At 39.6% G+C, this 25,740-nt stretch overlaps 1 protein-coding gene across 4 annotated transcripts in view; it reads left to right on the top strand.

The window, feature by feature from the left end:
• Positions 1–25,740, top strand: part of STK4 (serine/threonine kinase 4) — an 89,947-nt gene continuing 64,207 nt past the window's right edge. The window contains exons 1-7 of one of the 4 annotated variants that reach the window (XM_027078230.1): positions 1–124; positions 5,642–5,722; positions 11,750–11,878; positions 14,209–14,323; positions 18,041–18,205; positions 21,865–22,032; positions 24,359–24,496. In XM_027078230.1, coding sequence (XP_026934031.1) covers positions 90–124; positions 5,642–5,722; positions 11,750–11,878; positions 14,209–14,323; positions 18,041–18,205; positions 21,865–22,032; positions 24,359–24,496 — 831 coding nt within the window. In that variant the 5' untranslated portion in view covers positions 1–89. Of the gene's footprint in view, positions 125–566; positions 923–5,641; positions 5,723–7,045; positions 7,178–11,749; positions 11,879–14,208; positions 14,324–18,040; positions 18,206–21,864; positions 22,033–24,358; positions 24,497–25,740 lie in introns of those variants that run through there. The other 3 variants (XM_027078227.1, XM_027078228.1, XM_027078229.1) reach the window with 3 other exon arrangements.

Here is a 25,740-nt window from a genome sequence, read left to right as displayed (position 1 = left end):
GAAGTGTGGGAGGGTCTGCGGGGCGGGATCCAGGAGGTCCCGGGGGAGGATGGATCAGTGAGCGGGTCTGGGCGGCTGCCGGCAGCGCCATGGAGACGGTGCAGCTCAGGAACCCGCCGCGCCGGTGAGGGGCTGCTGGCCAAGAGGAAGGGGGTGGGGGGAGAGGGAAAGGCGGGAACTGGCAGAGGGGAGACACTGGCGTGCGAGACCCCGGAGGGGACGGACCTGCGGGGTGATCCGGCTGATGGGGCACCTGCTGAATCAGGGACCTCTGGCTGGTGGGGGTCCGGCCGAGGGGGATAAACGTGGGGCTGGTTAGAGAGATCGCTTGCTGGGGTAACATACTGGCGGAAGTGGGGGACAGGTGGGGGGAGCAGCTGCTGAGGAACGTGGGGACAAGTTAGGGAGAGCACCTGCTGAGGGCGGGGGCCGCTGGGTGAGGGCTGTCCTAGAAGGGACTCACTGAGGTAGGGAGCATGCTGAAGCCAGATGAGAACCTACGAGGGGTCTGGCTAAGGGATGGGTCGGGAACTAGCAGAGAGGAGAGCTGGGCAGACTTTCTAAGGGAGGGAGTCCCACCCGAGGGGTGCAGTGGAGAGGATCTGCTGAGGGGAAAAGCTTTGCGCCTGAGGCTGAAGATGTGCCAAGGCAGGTGGACGGTCTGGCAAGGGAGGCTTCGTGGAGGAGAGCATGTAAGAAGATGGTTTTGGTCCCCACTCTAGATGATGGCGCCTTTCATCCCTGATATCCAGGGTCCTCCAAATTTTCCTCATATCCAGCACTGGGAGGTAGAGAGGGAAATAAGAGACCATTTTCAGGACGGGCAAATTGAGGCCCAGAAGAGTTGAGACACAGTCCTGTATGTTGACTTCTTTGCTCTAGGTCTGGGTCACTGGATGTGGCCAGACTGTGCCCTTTTCAGGTCTGTATTGTTTTATATCAGCTCCAAATCCTCTTGCTCCCTGGAAATTGTTTTAAGTCAAGATCTGGGGGGTGGCTGATCTTGAAAAGTCTAATCCCCTGAGTTGGTTGCAGTTGTATCAGTGATTTGCTCTGTGGACACCAGGGTCTTCTCTCACTCTGCCACATCTGGAGAAAAATCGAGAGTAGAGACTGAGGTGCCAGTGCAGTTCGCTTCAGTTTCACAGAGACCTCTGACTTCCTGCAGCAGAATGAACTCTAAAGTAGGAAGTGTTCAGTGTGTGGGAATTCGGGGCAGTGGAGAGGTGAAGGGAAGGGATCGACAGCCTGGGCTGCGCCCTTGGCTTTGTTTGAAGGGCACAAACACTGCAGAAGGCAAATAGCTGGTTGGGATGGACTCAGCTCACCCTACTGTAGTGTGCTGAGTCTGAAATAAAATCATTATTGCACTCATCTAGCACTTACTGGGCGCCAGACACTATTCTCAGTGCTTTCCATGTCTCTTGTTGAACCATATGAATTTGCTGATATTTGACCATTTTTGATCTATAAAAATAGAAGTTTCATTTGGTTAAACTTATCGTTGATTCATTTGACCCTCACATCAATCCCATCACCTGTATCTCTATTTTACAGGTGAGGAAACTGAGGCCCAGAGAGGTTAGTGATCAGCCAAAAGTCCCACAGTTACTAAGTGACAGAGCTGAGATTTCTTTTAAAATTAATTAATTAATTAATTTGTGGCTGAGTTGGGTCTTTGTTGCTGCGCACTGGCTTTCTCTAGTTGCGGCGAGCGGGGGCTACTCTTTGTTGCGGTGCGTGGGCTTCTCGTTGCGGTAGCTTCTCTTGTTGTGGAGCATGGGCTCTAGGCGCGCGGGCTTCAGTAGTTGTGGCACGCAGGCTCTAGAGCGCAGGCTCAGTAGTTGTGGCGCACGGGCTTAGTTGCTCCGCGGCATGTGGGATCTTCCCGGACCAGGGCTCGAACCCGTGTCCCCTGCATTGGCAGGTTGATTCTTAACCACTGCGCCACCAGGGAAGCCCCAGAGCTGGGATTTTAATCCAAGCAGTCTGGTCCAGAGTCCATGCTCTTGGCTGCCTCAGTCTGATGCCTTTCTGGAAGTATCCCTGTTTCACAGGGCCTTGTGTATGTTAGCAGATATATGCTATAGCACCATAGATCCAATTATAAATGGACACTGGTTATAAATCCTTCTGAAACGTGTTCGTTCTCTCCCTGAGGCCCTGGTTTAATTGAAAAGAGAATTAGGAATCTGCGTTTTGCTTCTGCTTTTGCCTTGTGCTGTATAATCTTGGGCAAAAGAGTAAACCTTTTTGGTTTTGACACACTCATTTCCTGGGCCTTTTGGATTTTAAAAATTTTATTGAATGTGCAAGAGAAAAGCATTGCAGGGCTGAATTCTTTTTTTTTTTCTTTTTCAAATTATGTATAATTTTTAATCAACATACAGGAGTACAACTCCTCTCATGAAGAGGGCAAGTACTCTGTAACACCTATAAGGTTGCTCCAAGCTTTTCTAACCTTACAGTGTGATTCTCAACCATCTTCAAGATCACTGAGATTAAATAAGTGGAGTATTAGTAAACTCTTGCTGGTCAGTATTTCAAAAAAAATCGTCCAGGAGGGCTGAATACTTAAATGACTGGTGCTTTCCTGCTCACCATAGCTGGTGAACTGCCGGGACTTGCAGCCAGTTAACTTTATTATCATTTGTATCAGTTTGTTAGGCCTGCTGTGTCAGTTTCACAGACTGGGCGACTTAACAGAAATTTATTTCCTCACAGTTCTGGAGGCTAGAAGTCTGAGATCAAGCCATCAGCAGGGTTGTTTTCTGTTGAGGCCTCTCTTCACATGGTCTTCCCTCTGTAACTGTCTGTGTCCTTATCTTATGAGGACACCAGTCATGTTGGATTAGGGCCCACCCATTGACCTCATTTTTACCTTAATTACCTCTTTAAAGGCCCTGTCTCTAAATACAGTCACATTCTGAGGTACTGGGGGTTAGGACTTTAACATGAATTTGAGGGGGTTGGGAGAGGGAAACACATTAATTTTATTTTCATTAAAAAATTTCATCCATTTATCTTATATATGAGTTGTAACCCACAACAACTTCTGTGCGGAAAGAGGAATAGGTATATATAAACAAAATGGACCTGACAAGAGTTCTAAGGTGGGAGAAAGAAATTTGGGAATTAGCCAAACCGGTGAGTAACTACTTCATAAACACCCTTATTGTGTTTGGAAAGATACAGGTGTCCTTTCAGAGATTCAGATGGCATGTGTTTCCAACAAGGGAAAGCAGTCCCAATGCAGGAAGTGTTCTTTGTGTCCTTGAGTTTGACATTTGTGTGTGACTAAGTGAATGATGATAGATTAAAGTTGACGGTTTATGTAGGAGTTTATGATTTTAAAAAGTGAGTTGCCATTAGATACAAATAGTGTGGTGGAATGTGTAAGTACATTTCTGGGATGCTGGCCGTCCACGTGCCCACCTGACTTAGGAGCGGAGCATCCCCCTGTGTTGGATCCATGGAGGCTGTGTTGGCCAGGCCTGTTAAGTTATGAGCGAGCAGTGAAACTACCTAGGACCTGGGGAAGTACAGCTGAGAGGGCTGAATCATCAGAGTTGGGCTGTTTGGTTATAGTGCTTCTTCCATGAAGACTCATGTAAAAAATAGCATTGAGTCCCTTATCAAAAGATTTTCCATAGAGATCTTATTTGTCGATAACACAGTAATACTTTTTCAGGGTGATATTCTTTTAGTTTTGAAACCTCACAAGGATTGCTGAGAAAGGTTTATGATTCTCATCATTGCATTCATTAATCCATTTAACAAATGTTCTTATTGACCACCTCTGGATTCAGGCACCAGAGATAAAAAGATCCCTTAAGACCAGACCAAAACCAAACAAAAACCCCACTTAGATTGTTTTAAAGAAGTATCTAGCACTCATATAAAGTTTGTCTGTCACTGTATTATCAGAGGCCTACAGCTGTCTCTCATGGCAGTGGCCGTTTCCTTTGTTATGCTGTGTTCTCTGTAATAGTTGAAATAGTGAGTTTTGCTTTTTGTAAACCACGAAGTCACCACTTCAAAGGAACACATTTGATCTTCCTTTATATGAACTGTTTATAAAACTGTAATTATACTTGAGAAATGAGGTATTGTCCATTGTTTAAACAGTTATAAATTCAATGCTTCACCCCCCCTCCCCCGGGTTATGGGATGTTCATTCTAATTTCTGAGTTCATAGAAATTTCACTTCTGACATTGAAGAGGAATTTCACTTCAGTCCTTCTTGTTTTGAAACTGGGAGTTTTTGTGATGTCATTGGAATTTAATTCTTAGAACCTTTTGATTTTCAAAGGTCGGTGTGGTTGTGTTTGTTAATTTTCAAGTTATGGAAGTTACTGACTTGGAGCAGTTCTCCATTTCTCTAGTCTTTGACATTTATAAAATCCTGTTAAGATTGTCTTTTTGAGATCAGCGTTTATTGGTGGATACACTTGATGCGTTGAGGTGTGTGGGTTTTTTTTTTTTTTTGTCTCTTTTTTGGCTTCTTTCATGGTTTTGCCACTTTATCTAGGAAGGTACACATTTATGTGTATGTGTATTTTTTTTTGTTCAAGTCTTTTCTTGTAAAAATTGGTATTGTCCAGCTAGTTTAAACATTTTTCTTTTCAAAGAAATTTTCAGTGGACTACTTCCATATTTCACCATTTCCTGAGCTCTCCTTTCTTTGTTGTCCTTTGTAGTTTCAGGAAACCATTGTGTAGAACCCACACACGCAACTAGTCCTTAGCAAACTCCTCTTTTAAGCCTGTTAATAATTTTCAGAGGTCTCAGAGTTTTTTTTTAAAAAACCCTACTCTTAATTTATAACCTTCCATGTTTGTCATAGTCAGAAAAATCGCAGTTATCTGGAAGTTGTGAGCAGCACCTATCTGATTTCGGGAAATAGTCAGGTATACAACTGCCCATCAGAGAGGCTTGGTGAGACTATTTGAAACTCCCAGCTGCCTGGTTAGTTTTTACTTTTGGTCACGTCTGAGTGTATACTCTCCACTTTCTGTTTCTGTGATACCTACAGAATCCACGTGTTTCGACAGAAGTGCCAAAGTCTTGCTAACGGAGGGCAAGACTCTTCTATGTCTTCCTTGGCCTCTAGTCTAAGACCATGTTTCAGTTCATAGCTAAGCTTGCATTAAACATCTTTTCTGAACAGAGAGTTATGCCATCTTAATTCATGGAATCTCAAGATTTAAATGGATTCTGAAGGTTATAGCTAATGCTTAAATCCACTCTATAACATTCCAGCCACACGAGGACTCATTTTCTGTTTAGATGCTCCAGTGATGGGAATCTAGGGACTTCTTAAGGCAGTCTAAACCATTTCGTAACAACTTTAATTGTTAGAAAATTCTTACTCCTGTGGAACTGAAGTCAGCCTCTTGGTAGCTCTTCACCCTCTGGTCCTGATTCTGCTGATCAGGGTGACCAAGGACATGTGTAACATGTCCATAGACCAGCCCTTCAGCTTCCCTTAAAGGTCTCTTAGCTTGCCTTTATGGTCATTTACCAGTGAAGACTTTGTAAAGAAATCCCTAAGATGCTAATTGTAAAATAAATAATGCATTTTGTATTCTAGTTGCTAGCAAGTAAAATGTATTTTATGTTTAAATTTCTTCGTCCACAGGCAGCTGAAAAAGTTAGATGAAGATAGTTTAACTAAACAACCAGAAGAAGTGTTTGATGTCTTAGAGAAACTTGGAGAAGGGTGAGTACACAGAAAATGTAGGTGGACTAAGTAGGTCACAGTCTTTTTCCTGCCCCAACACCAGAAGGACGTGAACCTTTCTCGTGGCAATAATTTGGAAAACTAAGGAAAAGAAAGGGGAATGTTGCATATCACCACTGCTCTGGGTAGTATAGGAGGTAAATTTAATACTTGAAATGCCCTTTCCCTCTTTCCCCTATTAGTTCTATAGACAGATTTAGTGATTCCTGATCTTTTCAACACCATGGACATCTATTGTTTTCTCTCTTGTAAAATCTGTGGTTTGCATGATTTTATCTGTTTAACAAATAACACTAATTAGTTTTTACTTCATTTAAATTTTTTTTATTAATCAGACATATTTTAATTTTCTGTTCATAGCTTCTGAGAGATATGCAATAACTTGTTTCATGAAAAAAACACTGGAGGGACTTCCCTGGCGGTCCAGTGGTTAAGGCTCCACACTTCCACTGCAGGGGGCACGAGTTCCACCCCTGGTCAGGGAACTAAGATCCTGCATGCCACACAGAGCAGCGGGAAAAAAAAAGGAATTCAGCATTTTATCAATAGTTAATGCAGCTTTGGGAAATACAGTAAATAAGTCAAGGACTGTCACTACCTTTACATCTTTCCTAAGAGATCCAGAATTACAGGTGGGGAACCAGAGGACTTCTTGAAACACAGATTGTGAATGAGTTTATAAAATACTGGTGAAATGATATTTGGTAGTAGATAGTGGCCGTTATTGGCTTTCCTGATACAATAAACGTCATATCATAAGTTTTTATACTTTTACATATATTGATACTTTTAATCTTTGTATGTTTATTTCTTTTTCTTAAGGACCAAGACATTAAAATATTAGAGACACCCTTTCTTAAGTTTTTGTTGTTCATTTTTGAATAGGTAATCAAGTCACATGATCCAGAATTTTAAAAGTGTTACAATGAAAAAAATTTGCCTCCTGTCTCTATCTCTCAGCCACCCAGAAGCAACCAGTATAGCAGTTTTTTGTGTGTTCTTCAGAGGTAGTTTATGCTTATATAAGCAAATAAACATGTGGGTGTGTGTTTGTGTAATTTTGTAAAATCTCTTGGGAGTACTTCTGGTTCAAGAGAAGACCTGAAATGTTAACTTATAAAAATGTCAAATTAATGTCTGTTCTTTAAAATCAGCTTTTATATGTCATTATATTATTTCGGAGTTTAGTGTTATTTATGCCTAATATAGATATGCAATGTTAAACCCAATCCTGGATTACACGGAATAGGTTTTCATGGATTACCTCCTTGTGAAAAACATTAGTCATCATCTTTTTGTAAGTTGGAAAAATACTCTTTGGAATCAAGCAAGAAGTCAAGCAGAGAAGGGAAGTAAAAGATGACACCACCTGCGCTGCTAAAAGACAAGTACACAATGAATCTGAAACCACAAGTTGACTTGGCATTGTTAAAGGTATGCGGGGGGGAAAAAAACCCAGTCCTTCTATGTCTCTTGCTTGCCATTTTCGGCTCTAACTTGATATCCTTGGTATTTCCTCAAGGCAGTGAGTCAAAGGCCCTTAATCTAACCATGCTCACAGGTTATACTTAGAATAAGATCAAGAGTGGTAGGCATAGTTGACTTATGTATGTAACTAACTTGTTTCTTTCATTTTTAATGAAAGTATATTACAGTTGTAAGAACATAGACTCTGAAGTCAGACATATCTGGGTTAAAACTTGCTCTACTGTTTATTAGTCATAATAAACAAGTGAGCTCGAGCAAATTGCTGAATATTTTGAAGCTTCGCAAACCTCAACTATAAAGTGGGGATATTTGCATCTCCCTCATAGGGTTATGTTGAGTGTTTCATGAGATGGGACTAAAGTACTTAGTACAGTGCTTGTCACCTAATAAGACCTCGTTAAATGGCAACTATTATTATTTTATTTTTAAATATATCAATTGAAGCATTTTTTCAGACCTTATCATGACAAATGAAAGTTAAGTCGTAAGTCTTAAAGTATATTTAGGTGTTTTTGAAGGGAGCTCTGTTTGGGTTGTTTGGTTTTGAGGAATGTCAAAAGAATACTGTAGACAGAGAGTGATCAGGAATGTAAAATGAGAAACTAAGCTAATTATGATTATTTTAAATTATGTTTTAGATCTATGGATGTCTTCATTAAGGACCTTGGAAATTTCCCTGTAAAGACATCACCAGAGAGAAAACAATGAAAACTTCAGATCTTCCCATGTTATCCTCATATTGTCTTTTTAAATGATACCACAAGTGCTTGGATTTCTGTCATCCCGACTGAATGAGCCTGAACAAGCTTCATTTAATGAGCAAAATCCCAAAGGAAAACCCAAACTGCGCTTCCTTCCTAAACACAAATGGCCATGCCATCCCTAAGTAGTTCTGGAAAATGAATGGATTGTGAACTCTCACTGACATGGGCCTTGTGAAATGAGCTCTGGCTAAAAGATTGTATCGGATTCCCAAGGCTGCAGCTATTCTGCCTTTTGAGGAAATCATGTGGATCTGTGGCAGAGCAGAGCCAAAGCTCCAGACCAGGATGGATGGACAGCACTTGGAAAGTGTTTTGAATTAGAGCCTAGTGCCTTTTTTTTCCTCTTATACTTAAAGTTTTACACATTGACTCATTTAAGTTTTTAATCCTAGGATAATAACAAAAACATCTTGCCCATGGTTTCATAGCTAGTGAGTGGTATTAAGACTTATGCCTGGTTAATTTGGCCTCAAATACTGTATAATTTCTATGTTTCTGCATTGACCCTTGCCTTGCATAACTTGTGGGAAGCACTTCCATCCCCACCATCTTTGTTCTCTGCCAGTTAAAATTCATTGAGTCACTGTAGTTTTTGTTGTAGGGAATTAGGTCTTAAGGGACTTGCCTATAAGGGAGCATGACTGCTAAAGCCTTCTAAATCCTCTGTACTGTAAGTGTGATCTGTGGAATCATGAATCTTAATCGTACCTATGAGCTCTTGGAGTTTTCTTGGCTGTCCAGATAGCATAGTGAGGCGTGGAGGGTGTTCTGGTCAAGACTGCTGAGTAAGTGCACGTAGGAACCTCTCCATTTCAAATATATAAGAATAATAAATGAAAAAAAATTTTTTAAATATAAGGATACATAGCCAGCTATAGACCAGGGGTAGAGAAGATAGCTGTCATCGTAAGAGGAGAGTAAAGCATGCCTTGTCCTTGTCAGAAGATTGTGGATGGGCTTCCTGTATGGAGTTGTGGTATCATTTGCCTGTGGCCTGGGGGAAAAGCAGAGGGACTGGTCTGACTATAGGAACTGGGCCTGGACTGTATTCAGGTATGGTGTCTTGAGGGGCAAACCCCCTAAATCCTAGTGCAAGACCTGGTTTAAATTGTACAGCCTAGATGACTGAGCTAGGGGAACCATGAAACCATCCTGACATCATGAAACACTCATGACAGTGAGCACTGTGTAGAGAAGAATCATTCAAAATAAAAGGAAACCCATACAAGGAAATCCAGTACCGTGAGATAATCAACAGACCTAACAAGTGGGAGAACTCCCACCCGAGGAAATAGAAGTAATGGAGCCATCTGAAACAGGATTTAACGTTTGTTTACGATTTTCAAAAAGGTAAAAGGAGGGAATAACATCCTTAAAAGGAGAACACGAAATTATTAACATGAACAACCCCATGAAAAAGAAAAAGTTGGGCATCTTGACAATGAAAACTACAATAATTGAAGTTCTAGAGCCCAATAAATTGGATAAACAGTCAACTAGACAAGCTGAGGAGAGAATTTGTGAATTGAAAGCTAGAAGTGAGACTGATCACCAAATGCAGGACAAAAATATAGTGTTGGAAACTAGGAAGACAGCATGGATTGAGGAGGTCCAATATAGGTCCAATAGGAACTCTAGAAGGAGATTAGAAGTAATAGAGAGGAAATAAAGAGATAATACTAAGAATTTTCCAGACTTGAATAAAGCCTTCAGATTGAAGAAGCTTATGGAGTGCCAAATAAATCAACTTCTAGTTATAGTAAAATTACAGAATGTTAAGGATAAAGAGAAATCTGGAAAGCTACAGAAAGAGAGATTACCCATGAAAAATGATAACCTGATGACAACTGACTTCTTTACAGCAATAGAAGATGAAAAACTACAGTAAACGAGCTGAGGGAAAGCTATTGTCAAAGAATTCTATATCCAGAAAAACTCGTTCCAGAATGAGGGTGAAATAAAGACCTTTTCACATGTATGGGACCTAGGGTATCAAGAATAACTTTGGATGAAGTTACAGAACACCCAACTAACAGTGGCTAACCAATAAGAGCTTTAATAACTAAGTAGCAAAAAATCTGGGGGTGAAAGATTCCAGAATGGCTAACTGGCTTGATAATGGTTTAGCATTTGTGTAATTCTCATAGTCTCAAGATGGCCATGTTAGTTTCAAGCATCATGCCTCACGTGACAGTAACCAAAGCAGGAAAGGAAGTGGCAGGTGAAAATGGGCCACCTTGTTTGCTTCTCTGTTACCAGGGAGGAAAGTTTTTCCTAGAGACCCTTCAGAAGAATTCCCCTTAAATTTCATTGGCTGGAACTAGGTCATATGCTTACTACTAGTTCAGTCACTGGCAGAAGGGGATAGAAATCCTGCAACTGGCTTGTACCACCATGCTTTAGCCCCAGGGACCAAGCATTTGCCACCCTCACAAGTCAGGGTGTTATCGTATCAAGGAAGAAGGGTCAGTGGTTGGATCTTCCACACATGGTCAGCAGTTGCCTTTCCCTGGCAAAAAAAAAATGTTTTAGGTAACATTTAAGTATCATTATACTAGCTTTGCCAATATAAGGGATTCTGATGGAATGGAAATTTTTTGTGTGTGCTCTACATAGATTTTTTTAAAAAGTTTTCTGTGACTTTCACATTGAAACAATCCTTGAGCGTCATTTTGTTAGCTAGAGCACTCAGCTACTTTGATGTATTAGGTGGCACTGTTATGATCTTTTTTTTCACGAAGACAGTATGAAGAAACAGGTGTGTTTGGGAAATATGAAAGACAATTTACTCATTATTTCCCTGACAGCCATCCAGAATTGCAGTGAAAATGTAATCTATGCAAGATGATGATGATATCTCATTTAACCATCACAATTGTCTTGTAGTAGTATTGTTGTCATTTTATAGATGAGAAAATTGAGGCACAAGGTTAATAATATGTCTGTAAATGAGAGCTGATATGTAGTGGTGGTAGGACTCCAATCCTGGGTCTTTAGATTCTAAATCTATTGTTCTTTTAGCCCCCAAATTGAATAGCTACATAACCTTTTATTTATCTTGATAATAAACTCGTAAGGGAAGATGGAGCAAAAGGCAAAAAGAATTTGTATGTGCTCTGTTCACCTGATACTAGCATTTAAGAGGCTTACATTTTTAGTTTCCTTAATGTTTTAAGTATTATTGCAAATAGGAGGAGAAAGGACTAAAAGACCTCATGGGACTAGAATGAGTGCAAGAAAACCAAGACCCCCATTTTTGTACCCCAGTACAGATGTGGAAAGAATCTAGGCTTTGTATTCTGACAGACCTGGATTCATATCCTGGAATGACCACTTATTTATCACTTATGTGACCTTGGGCAAGTCATGTAACCTCTCTGAGCCTTTTCACATTTGCCTGTAAAATAGGGATGATGACCCCTTCATGACCCCCTTTTTTGTAAGGATGAACCTCAGATGATGCAATTTCTAGCAGACATCAGACATGGTAGCTACTCTATCACTGTTATTTCCTACTAATACATTCAGTAAAATTTAAATGTGAAGTTTCTAAGATGCCATTTTGTGGTAAGTTCTCTTAAGGACAATTTTTCCCTGAAGTACTTTAGCTATCTCAATTTTGCAAGTGTAGCTAAGTATATATGTCTTGGGCATGTAGGGATATAAATTAGAATGGGGAGTTGCTTGTGTTTTACCACTTTTTATCTCTTGGCTTGCTTTGACTTTGTAAATGTTCTCCTTCCCCCAATTATAGGTCCTATGGCAGCGTGTACAAAGCTATTCATAAAGAGACAGGTCAGATTGTTGCTATTAAGCAAGTTCCTGTGGAGTCAGACCTGCAGGAGATAATCAAAGAAATCTCTATAATGCAGCAATGTGACAGGTAAAGGCATCTGGTGTTATTTTGGAGATAACATGGTTTCGAATATGCTGTGATTATATTTAGAGTTTGACGCCTAGAATTGCATTTACTTAGATATTTTGCAAACGGAAGAGTTTAGTGGAATCACTACGAATGTTCTTTTCAGAAAAAAAAAATGATGAAAAAGTTTCTGTGTTTCAGCAGCTAAACTTTCAGAGTTTCTGTTTTTGCATTGTTTTGTTTTGTTTTGTTTCAGTTTAGCCCTTTTCAAAACTAGGAAGAAGAGGCAAAGAGGCAGAAGGTGGTGGTGGCTAGCCTTTTTTTTTTTTTGATAATGATCTCTCTTACTTCCTATTGAGAAAACATTTCTACAGAGACAGCTAAGAAGAGAGAATTCAAATGGTTTTCGCTCCAGAAACCTTAGAATAGCAAATGGACCTATAAAAAGAGAATACTTATTTATGTATTACTGTTCTGTTCCTTCCTTCACAATTTTAAGAAATGATTCCAGCTGAGAGTAGTTAAGTATTTTATTTTTGAGGAACTAAGATTTGTCAAATGCTGCAAGCAGGAAGTTGGGCCAGCAGGTGACCGCAGAAAAGCACGTGGTTTGCCCTGAAGCTCCATGACAACATGGGAGGTCACTGTGGTGGAGCAGGCTTCCTCAGTTTCGATTGGCAAGAGACACAAACTGAAGGGCAGTGGCAGCTCTAGGGAGTTGAAAGGAGAATGAGAAAGTCTTGCAGCTCGAGGCTGCCTTCATCTTTCTGAAGCTCTTTTGGTCCGCAGATCAACTCAGTACCTCCTGTTTGTAAAGCTTGTACCTTAAGGCAGGTGGGGCTACCTGCTAGGCATTTTGCCCAGGAGCCCTTAAGTCTTGTAGACTTGTGAATGCAATCACTTCTCTTCTCCCTCCCTCCCTTTCTTTTTTTCTTTATACTTTTGTGGTTACTTTGTGCTGGCTAAAACCCTCCTATTTCTTGATTGGAGCGACCAGAGTAAGGTAGCAGTTTTTCTTTGCCTCTTGCATAAGATATATTACAGGAGCTTTTTCCAGTGGGCAAATTGGAACTTTGCCACTTTTGATAGACTGTGCAAGAGCTGTGTTCCAAACAGGGTGTGCAAATGTGTCTAATTAAAGATGAGGGATTTCAAAGAGATTTCTCTGTGCTAAGAAATACAAAGAGATACAGGGCAGAGTGCTGGCCCTCTTAGAGTTTATAGACTTTAATTGGACAGGACAGGCTTATAGATGAACAGGAGAATCTAGTCAACAATACAGGATTGTATAGGACATACTCCAGCAGTGTACCTGACAGTAATTGCCTTGTAGAGGCATTAAATACTATAGAAATTCAGGGAAGGGAGAGCAGGTGTAGTGATCTGTATCTTAAGAGGTTTATTCATCCATTTCTTTATTAATATTCATTTTGTGTATGTGTATATTTTTTTCCCTGCTGTCCTTGTCATTGGCATGTTTCCCAGGGATGAAGGGGCGTTTGAAATTTTGAGAGTTAATGCAGCTGAGTTGGTTTTAGCATCTTCCGTTACTATGTTATGCAATATTATTTAGCCCTGATAATGATCTAGCTAAAGCTGGTAGCTTCAGAGGACAAACTATTTCATTTTAAAGGGATTTTGACATTTTTCTGAAATCTGTCTTCAAGACCCAAACTTTCAAGTCTGATTCTGAATATTTTTCCTTTACAATAGATTGTAGTATGATTTTATTATTTTCCTGTTACAAAGTATATGTGACTTCTTGGAAAAATGCAAATAAAAAAATAAAGGAAACCACTTTTCTCTTTGGAGAGAGAATCGTTGTTAAATACTACTTGGTATACATATCCTTCCATATCTCTTTTTGGAGTTTCACCATGCTTGCTATTATGTAACTTGCGTTTTTGTTTGTTTTTTGGTAAACAGAGTGTCGTCTCCTATTATCATGTATTCTTCTATAACGTTTTCCATGGATTCATGGTTGTTGCATTAAACGGATATATCATTATTTCTTAAAGAAACTCCCTAATGTCAGACATTTAGATGGTATCTGAATTTTCACTTTTATAGACAGTACTGTGATGTTACCTATTTCTTTTTGAATATCTGTAATTCTTAGGATGAATTGCAGACTTACAAATGCTGGGTTGAGACCCACACAATTTTTGCACTGCTATTATTGCCCTCCAGAAATCTGTACTGTTTTACATCCTCATCAAGAGGGTGCGTGTTTTAACCTTAAATATGAATAATTGACCTTTTGAGCTGAGAAATTAATTTTCATGTATTTAACATCATGAATTCATAGGGATGTTTGAAGGCTGCTCCACTAACTCATTGTCTCTCTCTAGCCCTCACGTAGTCAAATACTATGGCAGTTACTTTAAGAACACAGACTTGTGGATTGTGATGGAGTACTGTGGGGCTGGTTCTGTGTCTGATATCATTCGATTACGAAATAAAACGGTAAGTTCACCTTCTGGAATACTAGGTATTTCCCCCTTTCCATGGTTCTTTCCCCCTCTGCTTTTTTTTTTGTTTGTTTTTGTTTTTGTTTTGTTTTTGCGGTACGCGGGCCTCTCACTGTTGTGGCCTCTCCCGTTGCGGAGCGCAGGCTCAGCGGCCATGGCTCACGGGCCTAGCCGCTCCGCGGCATGTGGGATCTTCCCGGACCGGGGCACGAACCCGTGTCCCCTGCATCAGCAGGTAGACTCTCAACCACTGCGCCACCAGGGAAGCCCCCGCCTCTGCTTTTTGATGTCGCTTAAATGTGGCAGTTTTGATACCAACCAACCCAGTCCAGTGAAGTGCTTTGCTTATTTCTAACTGGGGACAAAAATGACAATCAAATCTTGGTTAAGCAATGAGTTCTGAGTGTTTAAATTTGGTTGGGTTTTCTCCTTCTACCCAGCGTGTTCACAGATTAGCTTACTAATCAGAGAAAACTCTCTGTGAAAGATGATTTGCTGTTACTGTGATTGCTGAGAGAAAAGCTAGGAGTCATGGGTTCTAGTTTGGGCTCAGTTGCTTAAACTCTTTGTTTATTCGTTCAGTAAGTATTTCTAGAACACTGGTCTAGGCCTTCGGGATCCAGTAGTAAATAAGACAAGGACCGTGCTCTCGTGGTAGTGCATTTTCTAGTAAGGCAACAAAAAGCAAATTAGTGGTAACCAGAGAATAAATACCAGATAGAGAGAACTGCTGTGAAGACAGGGAGTGACAATAAAGTGATAGTGGGTGCTTGGTGGGCTACTTGCGAGGAGATGGTTGAGAAACGTTTAATTGTCACTCGGGGAGGCGACATTTGAAGTAAAATGTGAATGACAAGAAGGAGCCATGAGTTCTAAAAGAACATTCTAGGTAGAATGAATTTGGCACGTTTGAGTGCTGGAGAGAAGGCCACTACATGACTAGAGAGGAATAGGTAAGGGGGAAGCTGTAGGAGGTGAGGTGAGGCAGGGGGGCAGGACTAGATTATGTTGTGTATTATTGGCGGTGATAATGAGTTTGATTTTTTTTCCATGTACAATAGGAAACAGTTGCTGGGTTCTAAGCAAGTGAGTGAGCCATCTGATATAAAAGATAACTTCTATAAACAACAAGGTCCTACTGGGTTGGCCAAAAAGTTAGGTTGGGTGTTTTTGTTTTTTTAATTTAATTTATTTTTTATATAGCAGGTTCTTATTAGTTATCTATTTTACACATATTAGTGTGTACATGTCAATCCCAATCTCCCCATTCATCACACCACCACCACTTTCCTCCCTTGGTGTCCATACGTTTGTTCTCTACATCTGAGTATCTATTTCTGCCCTGCAGACCAGTTTATCTGTACCATTTTTCTAGGTTCCACATATATGCATTAGCATACGACTCACGTTATATTTCTGTTGGGCAGTGCTACCTTAACTGATTAACTCAGCTGGTTAGAATAAAGAGTTAGTAAGTCATGAACTTTGTTCTTTGGCCACAGAAGGTACCCCAGACTCTTGCTTGCCACTGTGCCAATAGTGTTTGCTTGGATTTTAATGAAACCTCTGTCATTTATTAGCTCTGTGACCTTTGGCACAAATTACTTGTCTGTGCTTCACCTTCCTTATCTGTGAAACGGTGATGATAATAATAGTACCTACCTCATTCGATTTTTTTTTTTTAATTTGTATTTATTTATTTATTTTTGGCTGTGTTGGGTCTTTGTTGCTGCACGTGGGCTTTCTCTAGTTGGCGGCGAGCGGGGGCTACTCTTCGTTGCGGTGCACAGGCTTCTCATTGCAGTGGCTTCTCTCATTGTGGAGCATGGACTCTAGGCACACGGGCTTCAGTAGTTGCGGCCCACGGGCTCAGTAGTTGTGGCTCATGGGCTGTAGAGCACAGGCTCAGTAGTTGTGGCACACGAGCTTAGTTGCTCCGCGGCATGTGGGATCTTCCCAGACCGGGGATCGAACCCGTGTCCCCTGCATTGGCAGGTGGATTCTCAACCACTGCGCCACCAGGGAAGCCCCTCATTCGATTTTTATAAGGATTAAGTGAGATTATAAAAGTAGTGCGTAGCATAGATGAAATGCTTAATATTTTTTAGTTATTTTTAATATTATTAGCATAATGCCTGGCTCATAATAGATGCTTATTAAATATTTGGTGATTGTCTGATTGATTCTGTAATAGTTATTAAACAACATGGTTTCTTACATGCCTTACTATATCATTTGATTTTCATGGCGATCTTGAAGAAAGGTGATTCGCCTATTTTATAGGTGGAGCAACTGAGACTAAGAGACATTAGATAACTTGCTGAAGTCACACAACTAGAAAGTAGAGCCAAGAGTAAAAACTAGGTCTTTCTAATCCCAAATTGCATACTTTTTGCACCACAGCATATTCCCTTCTAAATATGAGTTGTTCGTCAGAAGGGGACTGATTGAGAGTCTGTTGATTGAGTTTGTTTAGGACTGGGGTTGGATCAGCACAAAGTCAGCATTGCACCGATCAGATATTCTGTTAGTCTCCCGCATTCTTGCTTACATTTACTCATCATCATTCAGCAAATATTTTTTCAGGACCTACAGTGTGCTAGGTGGCTTTCTTGGTGCTAGGGATTCAATAGTAAGCAAATCAAAGACATTTTAAAATGGAGCTTATGTTTCTAATAGGGAAGATGTCACATAAATAGGTATACAGATAATGTATAGTATGTCAGGTGGTGATAATGCTGCAACGACCAATAAGTAGGATAAGGGGATAGAGAACGGTCTAGGAATGGACGGAGCTAGCAAAGGCCTCTCTGATTTTCTGATGAGGTGACATTTGGGCAGAGACAGTGAAGTAAGGGACCAACTCATCCAGAAATCTAGTTGAAGGGCACTGCAAGCAGAGAGAACACATAAAAAGGCCCAGAAGTGGTAGTGTGTTTAGAGTGTTCAAGGAATAGCAGGGTAGCCTATGTGGCTGAAACAGGATGAGCAAGGTAGAAGGTGATAGAAGATGAAGGTAGCTGGGAGCCAGATAAGGTAAGACCTTGGTGAGGACTGGCTTTAATTCTGAGTGACTTAGAAAGGCACTGGACGATTTTGAGCAGATATGGCTTATATTTTAAACGGTTCATCATGGCTGCTGTGTGGAAAATACAATGTAAAGGGTCAAGGGCAGAAGCAACGAGACCAGTTAGGAGATTATTAGAATAGTTCTGGCAGGGCATTATGGTGGCTTGGATCTGGGTGATTACAGAGGATATAGTTGCATATATTTTGAAGATAGAGAAGAGCCAAGGATGACCTCAAGGTTTTTGGCCAGAGCAACTGGAAGAATGAAATTGCCTTTTACTGAGAGAGAGAAGACCATGGGAAGAGTAGAGTAGGTGAGTGGGTGGTAAAGAAAGGGATAGGGTGGTGGTAAAAATAAAGAATTTGATTTTGACGTGTTGTGCTTGTGATGCTTGTTAGGTATTCATTTGGAGGTGTAGTGTGGGCAAATATATGAATCTGATATTTGGGGAGAGATTTGGGCTGGAAATAAAACTTTGGGAGTGGTCAGCATAGCGATGGTATTATAAGCTATCAAATGCTGTTCACACGTTGAATAAGATTGTATATTCTAGGAAAGGAGTTTGGGTCTTATTTATTTTTTTCCTTTTTCAAATGTGCTGATGTAAACTAATAGCATTTTAACTTCTCATTCTTTTTTCAGTTAACAGAAGATGAAATAGCTACAATATTACAGTCAACACTTAAGGGACTGGAATACCTTCATTTTATGAGAAAAATACACCGAGATATCAAGGCAGGAAATATTTTGCTAAATACAGAAGGTCATGCCAAACTTGCAGATTTTGGGGTAGCAGGTCAGCTTACAGTAAGTAAAAATGTTACTTGTGTAGGTAACTTCCAGGTCTTTCTTGAGAAGCAGTTCCTTTTATTTATTTATTTAAAAATATAATATTTGATGTAATTGAATTGTAAAAAATTTAAAAATGTACCAATAGGTTACAAAGGAGCTGGTAGGTTATTTTCGATCCTTTCCTGGACTTCAGGTCCGTAGTTTATCTTTGTTTAGCTTTGATAAAGATAAAAACAAAAACAGGCAATAATGGAGTAGAAGTTTAAATTCTACTGGGCTACATCATCATATTTATAAAAGGAAGAAGAATTAAATCTAAATGGCTTTCCTTGAATAAGACAGAATGTCATCTCATTCAGCCTCCAGGTAGCAGTTGGCTTTACTGAAAACACTCTCCTCATTTGGTTCCAAAATACAGACTCTTGATTTTCCTCCTACCTCAGTAGTGCATGGCAGTGAAATAAACCTTGCTTTAAAACAGGAAGTCTAAAATTATCTGATTTTGTAAAATCAGATAATATATGTGAAATATGTGTAGAAAAATAGAAGGAGTTCTGGACAGATATATACTAAAATTTGCAACAATGTTATCTGTCATTTTTCTTGGGTAGTAGAAAAATATATACATATATAGTTTATTTGTTTAGAGCTGGTACTATATACAGGTTTTATTTTTAAAAATTTTAAATCTGCCTGGAACATGTTAGGGACTTTCATAGGTATTGCAACAGCACAAAAATTGCTTTGATATTTAAAAAAAACTCAGGAACTTATTCTATACTGTGATTTGTGGGCCCTTCCAAAGATTTTGTTGTTAGTACATAAGTAAACAGTACTAAACAGTATTATCTAAATTACAATCTTAATAAGGAAACCAAATTGAAAAAAAAAATCTCCTGGTGCTGTGTAAAAGATACTACAATTTAAAATATCAATTGCATTTAGTAACTGAGACTTTTTCCACAGAAATAGAAAATAACAATTTAAAATTCATATGGAACCACAAAAGGCCCCAAATAGCCAAAGCAGTCCTGAGAAAGGAGAACAAAGCTGGAGGTTTCACACTTTTTGATCGCAAACTCTATTACAAAGCTAAAGTAATCAAAACAGTATGGTATTAGAATAAAAATAGACACATAGACCAATGAAAGAGAATCGAGAGCCCAGAAATAAACTCATGTTTATACGGTCAACTAATATTTGACAACGGAGCCAAGAATGCTCAGTGGGAAAAGATGGTCTCTCCAATAAATGATCTTGGGAAAACTAGATATTCATATGCAAAAGAATGAAACTGGACCCCTTTCTTACACCACTCACAAAAATTAACTCAAAATGGATTAAAAACCCTAAATATGAGGCCTGAAACCCAAAAACTCCTAGAAGAAAGCATAGGGAAAATGCTCCTTGGCATTGGTCTTGGCAGTGATTTTTTGGATATGAGAGTAAAAGCACAAACAGTGGGACGTCATTGAGATTTTGGTTGGGATTGAATTGAATTGTGTTGAGGTTGTGTTGAATTGTAAATCAATTTGGAAAATATTGCCATCTTCATGATGTTATGCTTTAAAAGTCCTTTTCTGCTTCAACATTGTATAGCTATTCATCTATACTTTCCTTTAGTACTTTTTGGATTTTGTTCTTTGTATTTAAATTTTCATCCTATTTGAACTTACTTTGGTGAAAGCATAAGGTAGGAATTTAAGTGTAGAATCTTACAAATGAATAGACAGTTGCCCAGTGCTTTTTTCCCCCCATAATCTATCCTTTGCTTGCTGATTTAAAAATGACGTTTTAATCATATCTTCAAATTATACATTTATATACATATAGGGGTGTGTGTGTGTTTCTATACCATAATCTGTTTCTGGACTTAATATTTTCCATTGCTATGCTGCTATACTAATATAACTTTGTAATACAGATCTAGTTAGGTTAGTATCTACTTATTACTCTTAATGTTCAAAAAACGTTTAGTTATCCAGATATCCATTTCTAACTGGAAATAAACCTTGACAACAACATTGACTGTCACCACTTGAATGGTGCAAATTTGAAGTTTCAGAGCAAAGGAAATGACTTAAGCAGTAAGTTAGTTCCTCTGTTAAATTTTTACATAGGACTGACAAAGTGAGATCAATTTAAAAATATTACCTGTTGTTTGCTCCTGACTGGCATAACCTAACTTAAGTGATAGACATTTTAGAAGGAACATGGGTGATGATGATGGGAAGTCCTGTTGTCTATTTAGTTCTGTTTAAAATCCTTCTCTTCCTAAAACACAGGAATTCTAGAAAGGTTCTCTTTCATTAGGGCCATGCTATTCTGGGAAAGTATGCAAGTAGTTATTTGCCCATGTGTACTATATTCATATATTATTTAAGCCCCAAAGTAAGACTATATATATACAGTATAATATTATATAAAATATATATATATTATAAAAAAGAAAATCATATTTGTACTATGTGTACACACATATTTTCTCTTTTTTAAATTTTCTCTTTTTAAAATTTCCTGATTGCACATGTAATATACACTCACATAATCCAGCTGAGTGTTACAAAAGTATACGGGATGGAAAGTAAAAGTCTTTTGTAATTCTGTCTCCTAGATATGACTCTTGTTAATAGTTTGGTGTATATTACTTGGAGATTTTTTTTTCTATCCATATAACAGCAATGTTTATTATTATTGGTTGTTGTTTTATTGTTGTTTTGATCATTGTTTTTCTTTTACAAAGACAAGGCTGTATTATATATAATTTTGAACATAAGTTTTTTGCTTCACAATGTGTCTTGTACATTTTTTCCATGTCAGAAAAGTGTATCTAGGTCCTTTTTTTCCATTGTATGGATATGTATTATATTTAACTTACTTCCTTTAGTTGGAAGTAAGTTGTGTTGTTTCCTTTTCTTTTTTCTCCCCCTTCTATTACAAATATTTCTACAGTACTTGTGCATATATCTTGGGGTACTTACATATAGGATACATTTCTAGAAATAGATTTGAATCAAAGGATATGGACATATAAAGTTAATAAATATTGCCAAGTTGCATACTAAAACATTGTATCAGTTTATGCTCCTATAACATTGTATTTTAGTGCCTGTATTTTAATCTATGCTATTATCAGCAATAGTTAATAGTAATCAATCTCATTTTAGTGTTTCATTAATTGATTATTATTTTTTAAATTAATTAATTAATTATTTTATCTTTGGCTGTGTTGGGTCTTCGTTTCTGTGCAAGGGCTTTCTCTAGTTGTGGCAAGTGGGGGCCACTCTTCATCGCGGTGCGCGGGCCTCTCACTATCGCGGCCTCTCTTGCTGCGGAGCACAGGCTCAGTAGTTGTGGCTCACGGGCCTAGTTGCTCCACGGTATGTGGGATCTTCCCAGACCAGGGCTCAAACCCGTGTCCCCTGCATTAGCAGGCAGATTCTCAACCACTGCACCACCAGGGAAGCTCGATTGATTATTTTTTGTGTTTTAATAATTGATTGAGAATCTTTTATGTTTCTATGTCATTCGAATTTCTTTTGTGACTTGATCAGTCATGCTTGAGTATGGTTTGTGTATGTATTTCAAGTCTAAGACATTTCTTATTGCTGGAAGGGACTCTTTTTCTCAACAGTTTTATTGCTTAGTGTTGATCTCTCTCCTTTCTATTTTAGGATACCATGGCTAAGCGAAATACAGTGATAGGAACACCATTTTGGATGGCTCCAGAAGTGATTCAGGAAATTGGGTACAACTGTGTGGCAGACATCTGGTCGTTGGGAATAACAGCCATAGAAATGGCTGAAGGAAAGCCCCCATATGCCGATATCCATCCTATGAGGGTAAGGAAATGGACAGAAAACCAGTGGGGTGGTTAGTTACCGGTGATCATTAGAAACTTAGTTAAATGACGTACTTGGTTGGGTACCAAACAATAAATGAATTAATTGTAAATAATTGATAAGTGTCAGTCTAGACTCCAGATGATGATACACTTCCACTAGTTGTAGTCACTAATGAAGTCAAGTGTAATCCACCCCTCTCCATTCTAGAGGTTGTGTGTTAGTAGCCCTCTGGTAGGACGTGGGCCAGGACATGCGTGGTTGACTTGTGCAGTGTATATGTCTTTTATAGTTCAGGTGCTCACATTTTAACATAACAACACTAACTGGAGCTGAGCAGCAGTCCTCTCCTTTATACGGGGCATGGTGTTTCCACTTTATCAGTCTCCACGATTCTCTATTCGCCAAGTATCACTTACTGCGGTGTTTTCTCTAATGTTTTCTATAGTAGTATTAAGAGGAAAGTGGACTATTTTTTTAAACTTATGTCCCTGACACCCAGTCTGATTGATTTGTTGTCTTTTTCCTGCCTGGCCCTTATAGGTATTTACATGTATAAGTTCTGGAGGCTCTGTACTCTCCAACTTCCATCCACTTTTAGAGTATGAAGGGCCCGTAGGTTCAGTCTCCATTGAAACTCCTTCAGTGTAGCTACGCTAAGCAGTTTCCAGGCTTTCCCCACCCCTAGAACCCCTCATGATAGCACTGTTACAATACTTTGACCCTACCTTCTTCAGCGGCTCCGTAGTCTTCTCCATACCGTCCAACTCAGCCCCTCCTCTCTTCTGATTAAATAGTCCTTCTATTAATAGACTTAACAGTTATTTATTTATTAAAATTTATTTTATTTATTTTTGGCTGCGTTGGGTCTTTGTTGCTGCTCATGGGCTTTCTCTAGTTGCAGCGAGTGGGGGCTACTCTTTGTTGCAGTGCGCGGGCTTCTCATTGCAGTGGCTTCTCTTGTTGTGGAGCACAGGCTCTAGGCACGTGGGCTTCAGTAGTTGTGGCACGTGGGCTCATTAGTTGTGGCTCGCAGGCTGTAGAGCACAGGCTCAGTAGTTGTGGCGCGTGGGCTTAGTTGCTCCATGGCATGTGGGCTCTTCCTGGACCAGGGCTCGAACCCATGTCGCCTGCATTGGCAGGTGGATTCTTAACCACGGTGCCACCAGGGAAGCCCCCAGTTTTTAAAAAAGTATTCATGTGCCCAAAGATAAGCTCCTGTCTTTTTGGGGGGGGAAGAAGTGGAGAAGGGTGGGAAGATTTACTCGTTATATTTTTAGATTTAAAGAATACAATTTAAGCTGATTATTGCAAAGAGTTTTATGGGTTTTTGTTTGTTTTTAATTAATTAATTTATTTATTTTTGGCTGTGTTGGGTCTTCGTTTCTGTGCGAGGGCTTTCTCTAGTTGCGGCGAGCGGGGGCCACTCTTCATCGCGGTGTGCGGGCCTCTCACTATCATGGCCTCTCTTGTTGCGGAGCACAGGCCCCTAGAACGCAGGCTCAGTAGTTGTGGCTCACGGGCCTAGTTGCTCCGTGGCATGTGAGATCCTCCCACACCAGGGCTCGAACCCGTGTCCCCTGCATTGGCAGGCAAACTCTCAACCACTGCGCCACCAGGGAAGCCCCAAGAGTTTTATGTTTTTAAAAAACTGTACCTCTTTTATTGGAAACTCAATAAATAATACAGACATACCTCATTTCATTGTGCTTCACTCTATTGAGTTTTTGACAAATTGAAGGTTTGTGGCAACCCTGTGTTAAGAAAGTCTATCAGTGCCATTTTTCTTTTTCTTTTTTTTTAAAGACTATTTTTAAAAATTAATTAGTTTATTTGTTTGGCTGAGTTGGGTCTTAGTTGCGGCATGTGAGCTCTTTGTTGCAGCGTGCGGGCTTCTCTCTAGTTGTGACACGCAGCCCTAGAGCATGCGGGCTCAGTAATTGCGGCGTGTGGGCTTAGTTGCCCCGCAGCATGTGGGATCTTAGTTCCCTGACCAGGGACCGAATCCACGTCCCCTGCATTGGAAGGCGGATCCTTAACCACTGGACCACCAGGGAAGTCCCTATCAGCGCCATTTTTCCAACAGCATTTGCTCACTTTGTGTCTCTGTGTCACATTTTGGTAATTCTCGCAATATTTCAAACATTTTCACTATTATTATATTTGTTATAGTGATCTACTTTGAGATACCTGGATTTTTGTTGTAATTTGGATGTGCTTTAGTGGAGAAGAGAAAAATCATTTTATCAAACTCCAAATGTATTTCCAGTCATATTTTTATTGGAGCATCACTTTTATTTTGCCAATTTTTTTTTTTTTAAACTAGGCAATCTTCATGATTCCTACCAACCCACCTCCCACATTCCGAAAGCCAGAATTGTGGTCAGATAGCTTCATGGATTTTGTGAAGCAGTGTCTCATAAAGAGCCCTGAGCAGAGAGCCACGGCCACTCAACTCCTACAGGTATGAATCACCCTGGGGTGCTGCCTCTTCCTGTTTCATTCACAGGCTGACCAAAAGATGTTGTTAACCCACCTACATGGAGATGGTAAAGAGGTATAAAATATTCCCTTTGAATGTAACTGCTTAGAAAAGACATAGAGGATAAAGTTAAATCATTGAACAAGATAATAAGAAAATACAGGGCTCTATGGGATTAGAGAACAGGAACTGACATTTATTGAGCACCTACTGTGTGCTAGACACTTTGCATGTTGTGCCATTTAATCATTACGTACACCCTGTGAGAGAGGGGTATTAATTTACTTTTATAGGTGAGAAAATGAGGATTTAGAGAGTTAACTCATTTAGAGCCACTTAGCTGGTAAACAGCAAAGCCAGGATTAGAACCTAAGTCTTTTTGATCCCAAAGCAGGAGTTCCATTAAAGATACCCAGTTCTGACAGAGAACTGGGATCAATGGTAGGTGCTGTTGTAGCTCAGGGTGGAAAGAGGCCACTTTGGACTAGAGATACCAGGACTGCTTTCCTGGAGGAGGTAACCTGTGTGCTTGGGCCTTGAAGGATGGGTGGGGTTTGGCAGGCAGTGTGCTTAATAGTTAGGAGCTTGGGTTCTGGAGCCTGTCCTGGGGTTTGAATCATAGCTCCCTGTTGCTCTATGACCTTGGGCAAGTAACATAACCTCTCTGTTACTTTAGTTTTCTTATCTATACAGTGGAGGTCAAGTACCTGCCCCATAGTTGGTTGTGAAGATTAAGTGATACAATGTGTATGACTTTGAACAATGCTTTACACATATTAAAGGTAGTATATAATGGATTTGACAAATACCTGCTATTATTACTGAGCTAGGCCAATGGTTTTCAGTCATGTCAGATCCAATGCCCCCTTTTTATAACCAATGCATATTTTTTTTAACATTTGTATAACATTTATAATCCTTTTGGAATGAAACTCATAGATGCTAAAGTCTGTTTATGCCCAAAGTTTAAAAAGAATCAGGGTAATGTTGGTGCTATGATGGAGAAATATAAGAATAATAATCTATAATAATACAAATGTCAATATAGAAATGCTCCAGCTTTTCAAGTTATAGACATAATGAAGTAATGAGACAACTGTATCTAGCATCATGAATGAGTTTAGATTTAAGAGCAGTAAGAAGAACAGAAACCATTCCATTCAAGAAACACAGGAAAATGAGTGTATGGACACTAACAGAAATCTAATGTTAAGTAATAACAGGGC

Source organism: Aethalodelphis obliquidens, unplaced genomic scaffold (assembly GCF_003676395.1).
Source record: "Aethalodelphis obliquidens isolate GAN/ISIS:26980383/991018 unplaced genomic scaffold, ASM367639v1 scaffold42, whole genome shotgun sequence".
NCBI lineage: Eukaryota > Metazoa > Chordata > Mammalia > Artiodactyla > Delphinidae > Aethalodelphis > Aethalodelphis obliquidens.
The sequence above is the reverse complement of the archived record's forward strand: the minus strand, read 5'-3'. Positions and strand labels throughout refer to the sequence as shown.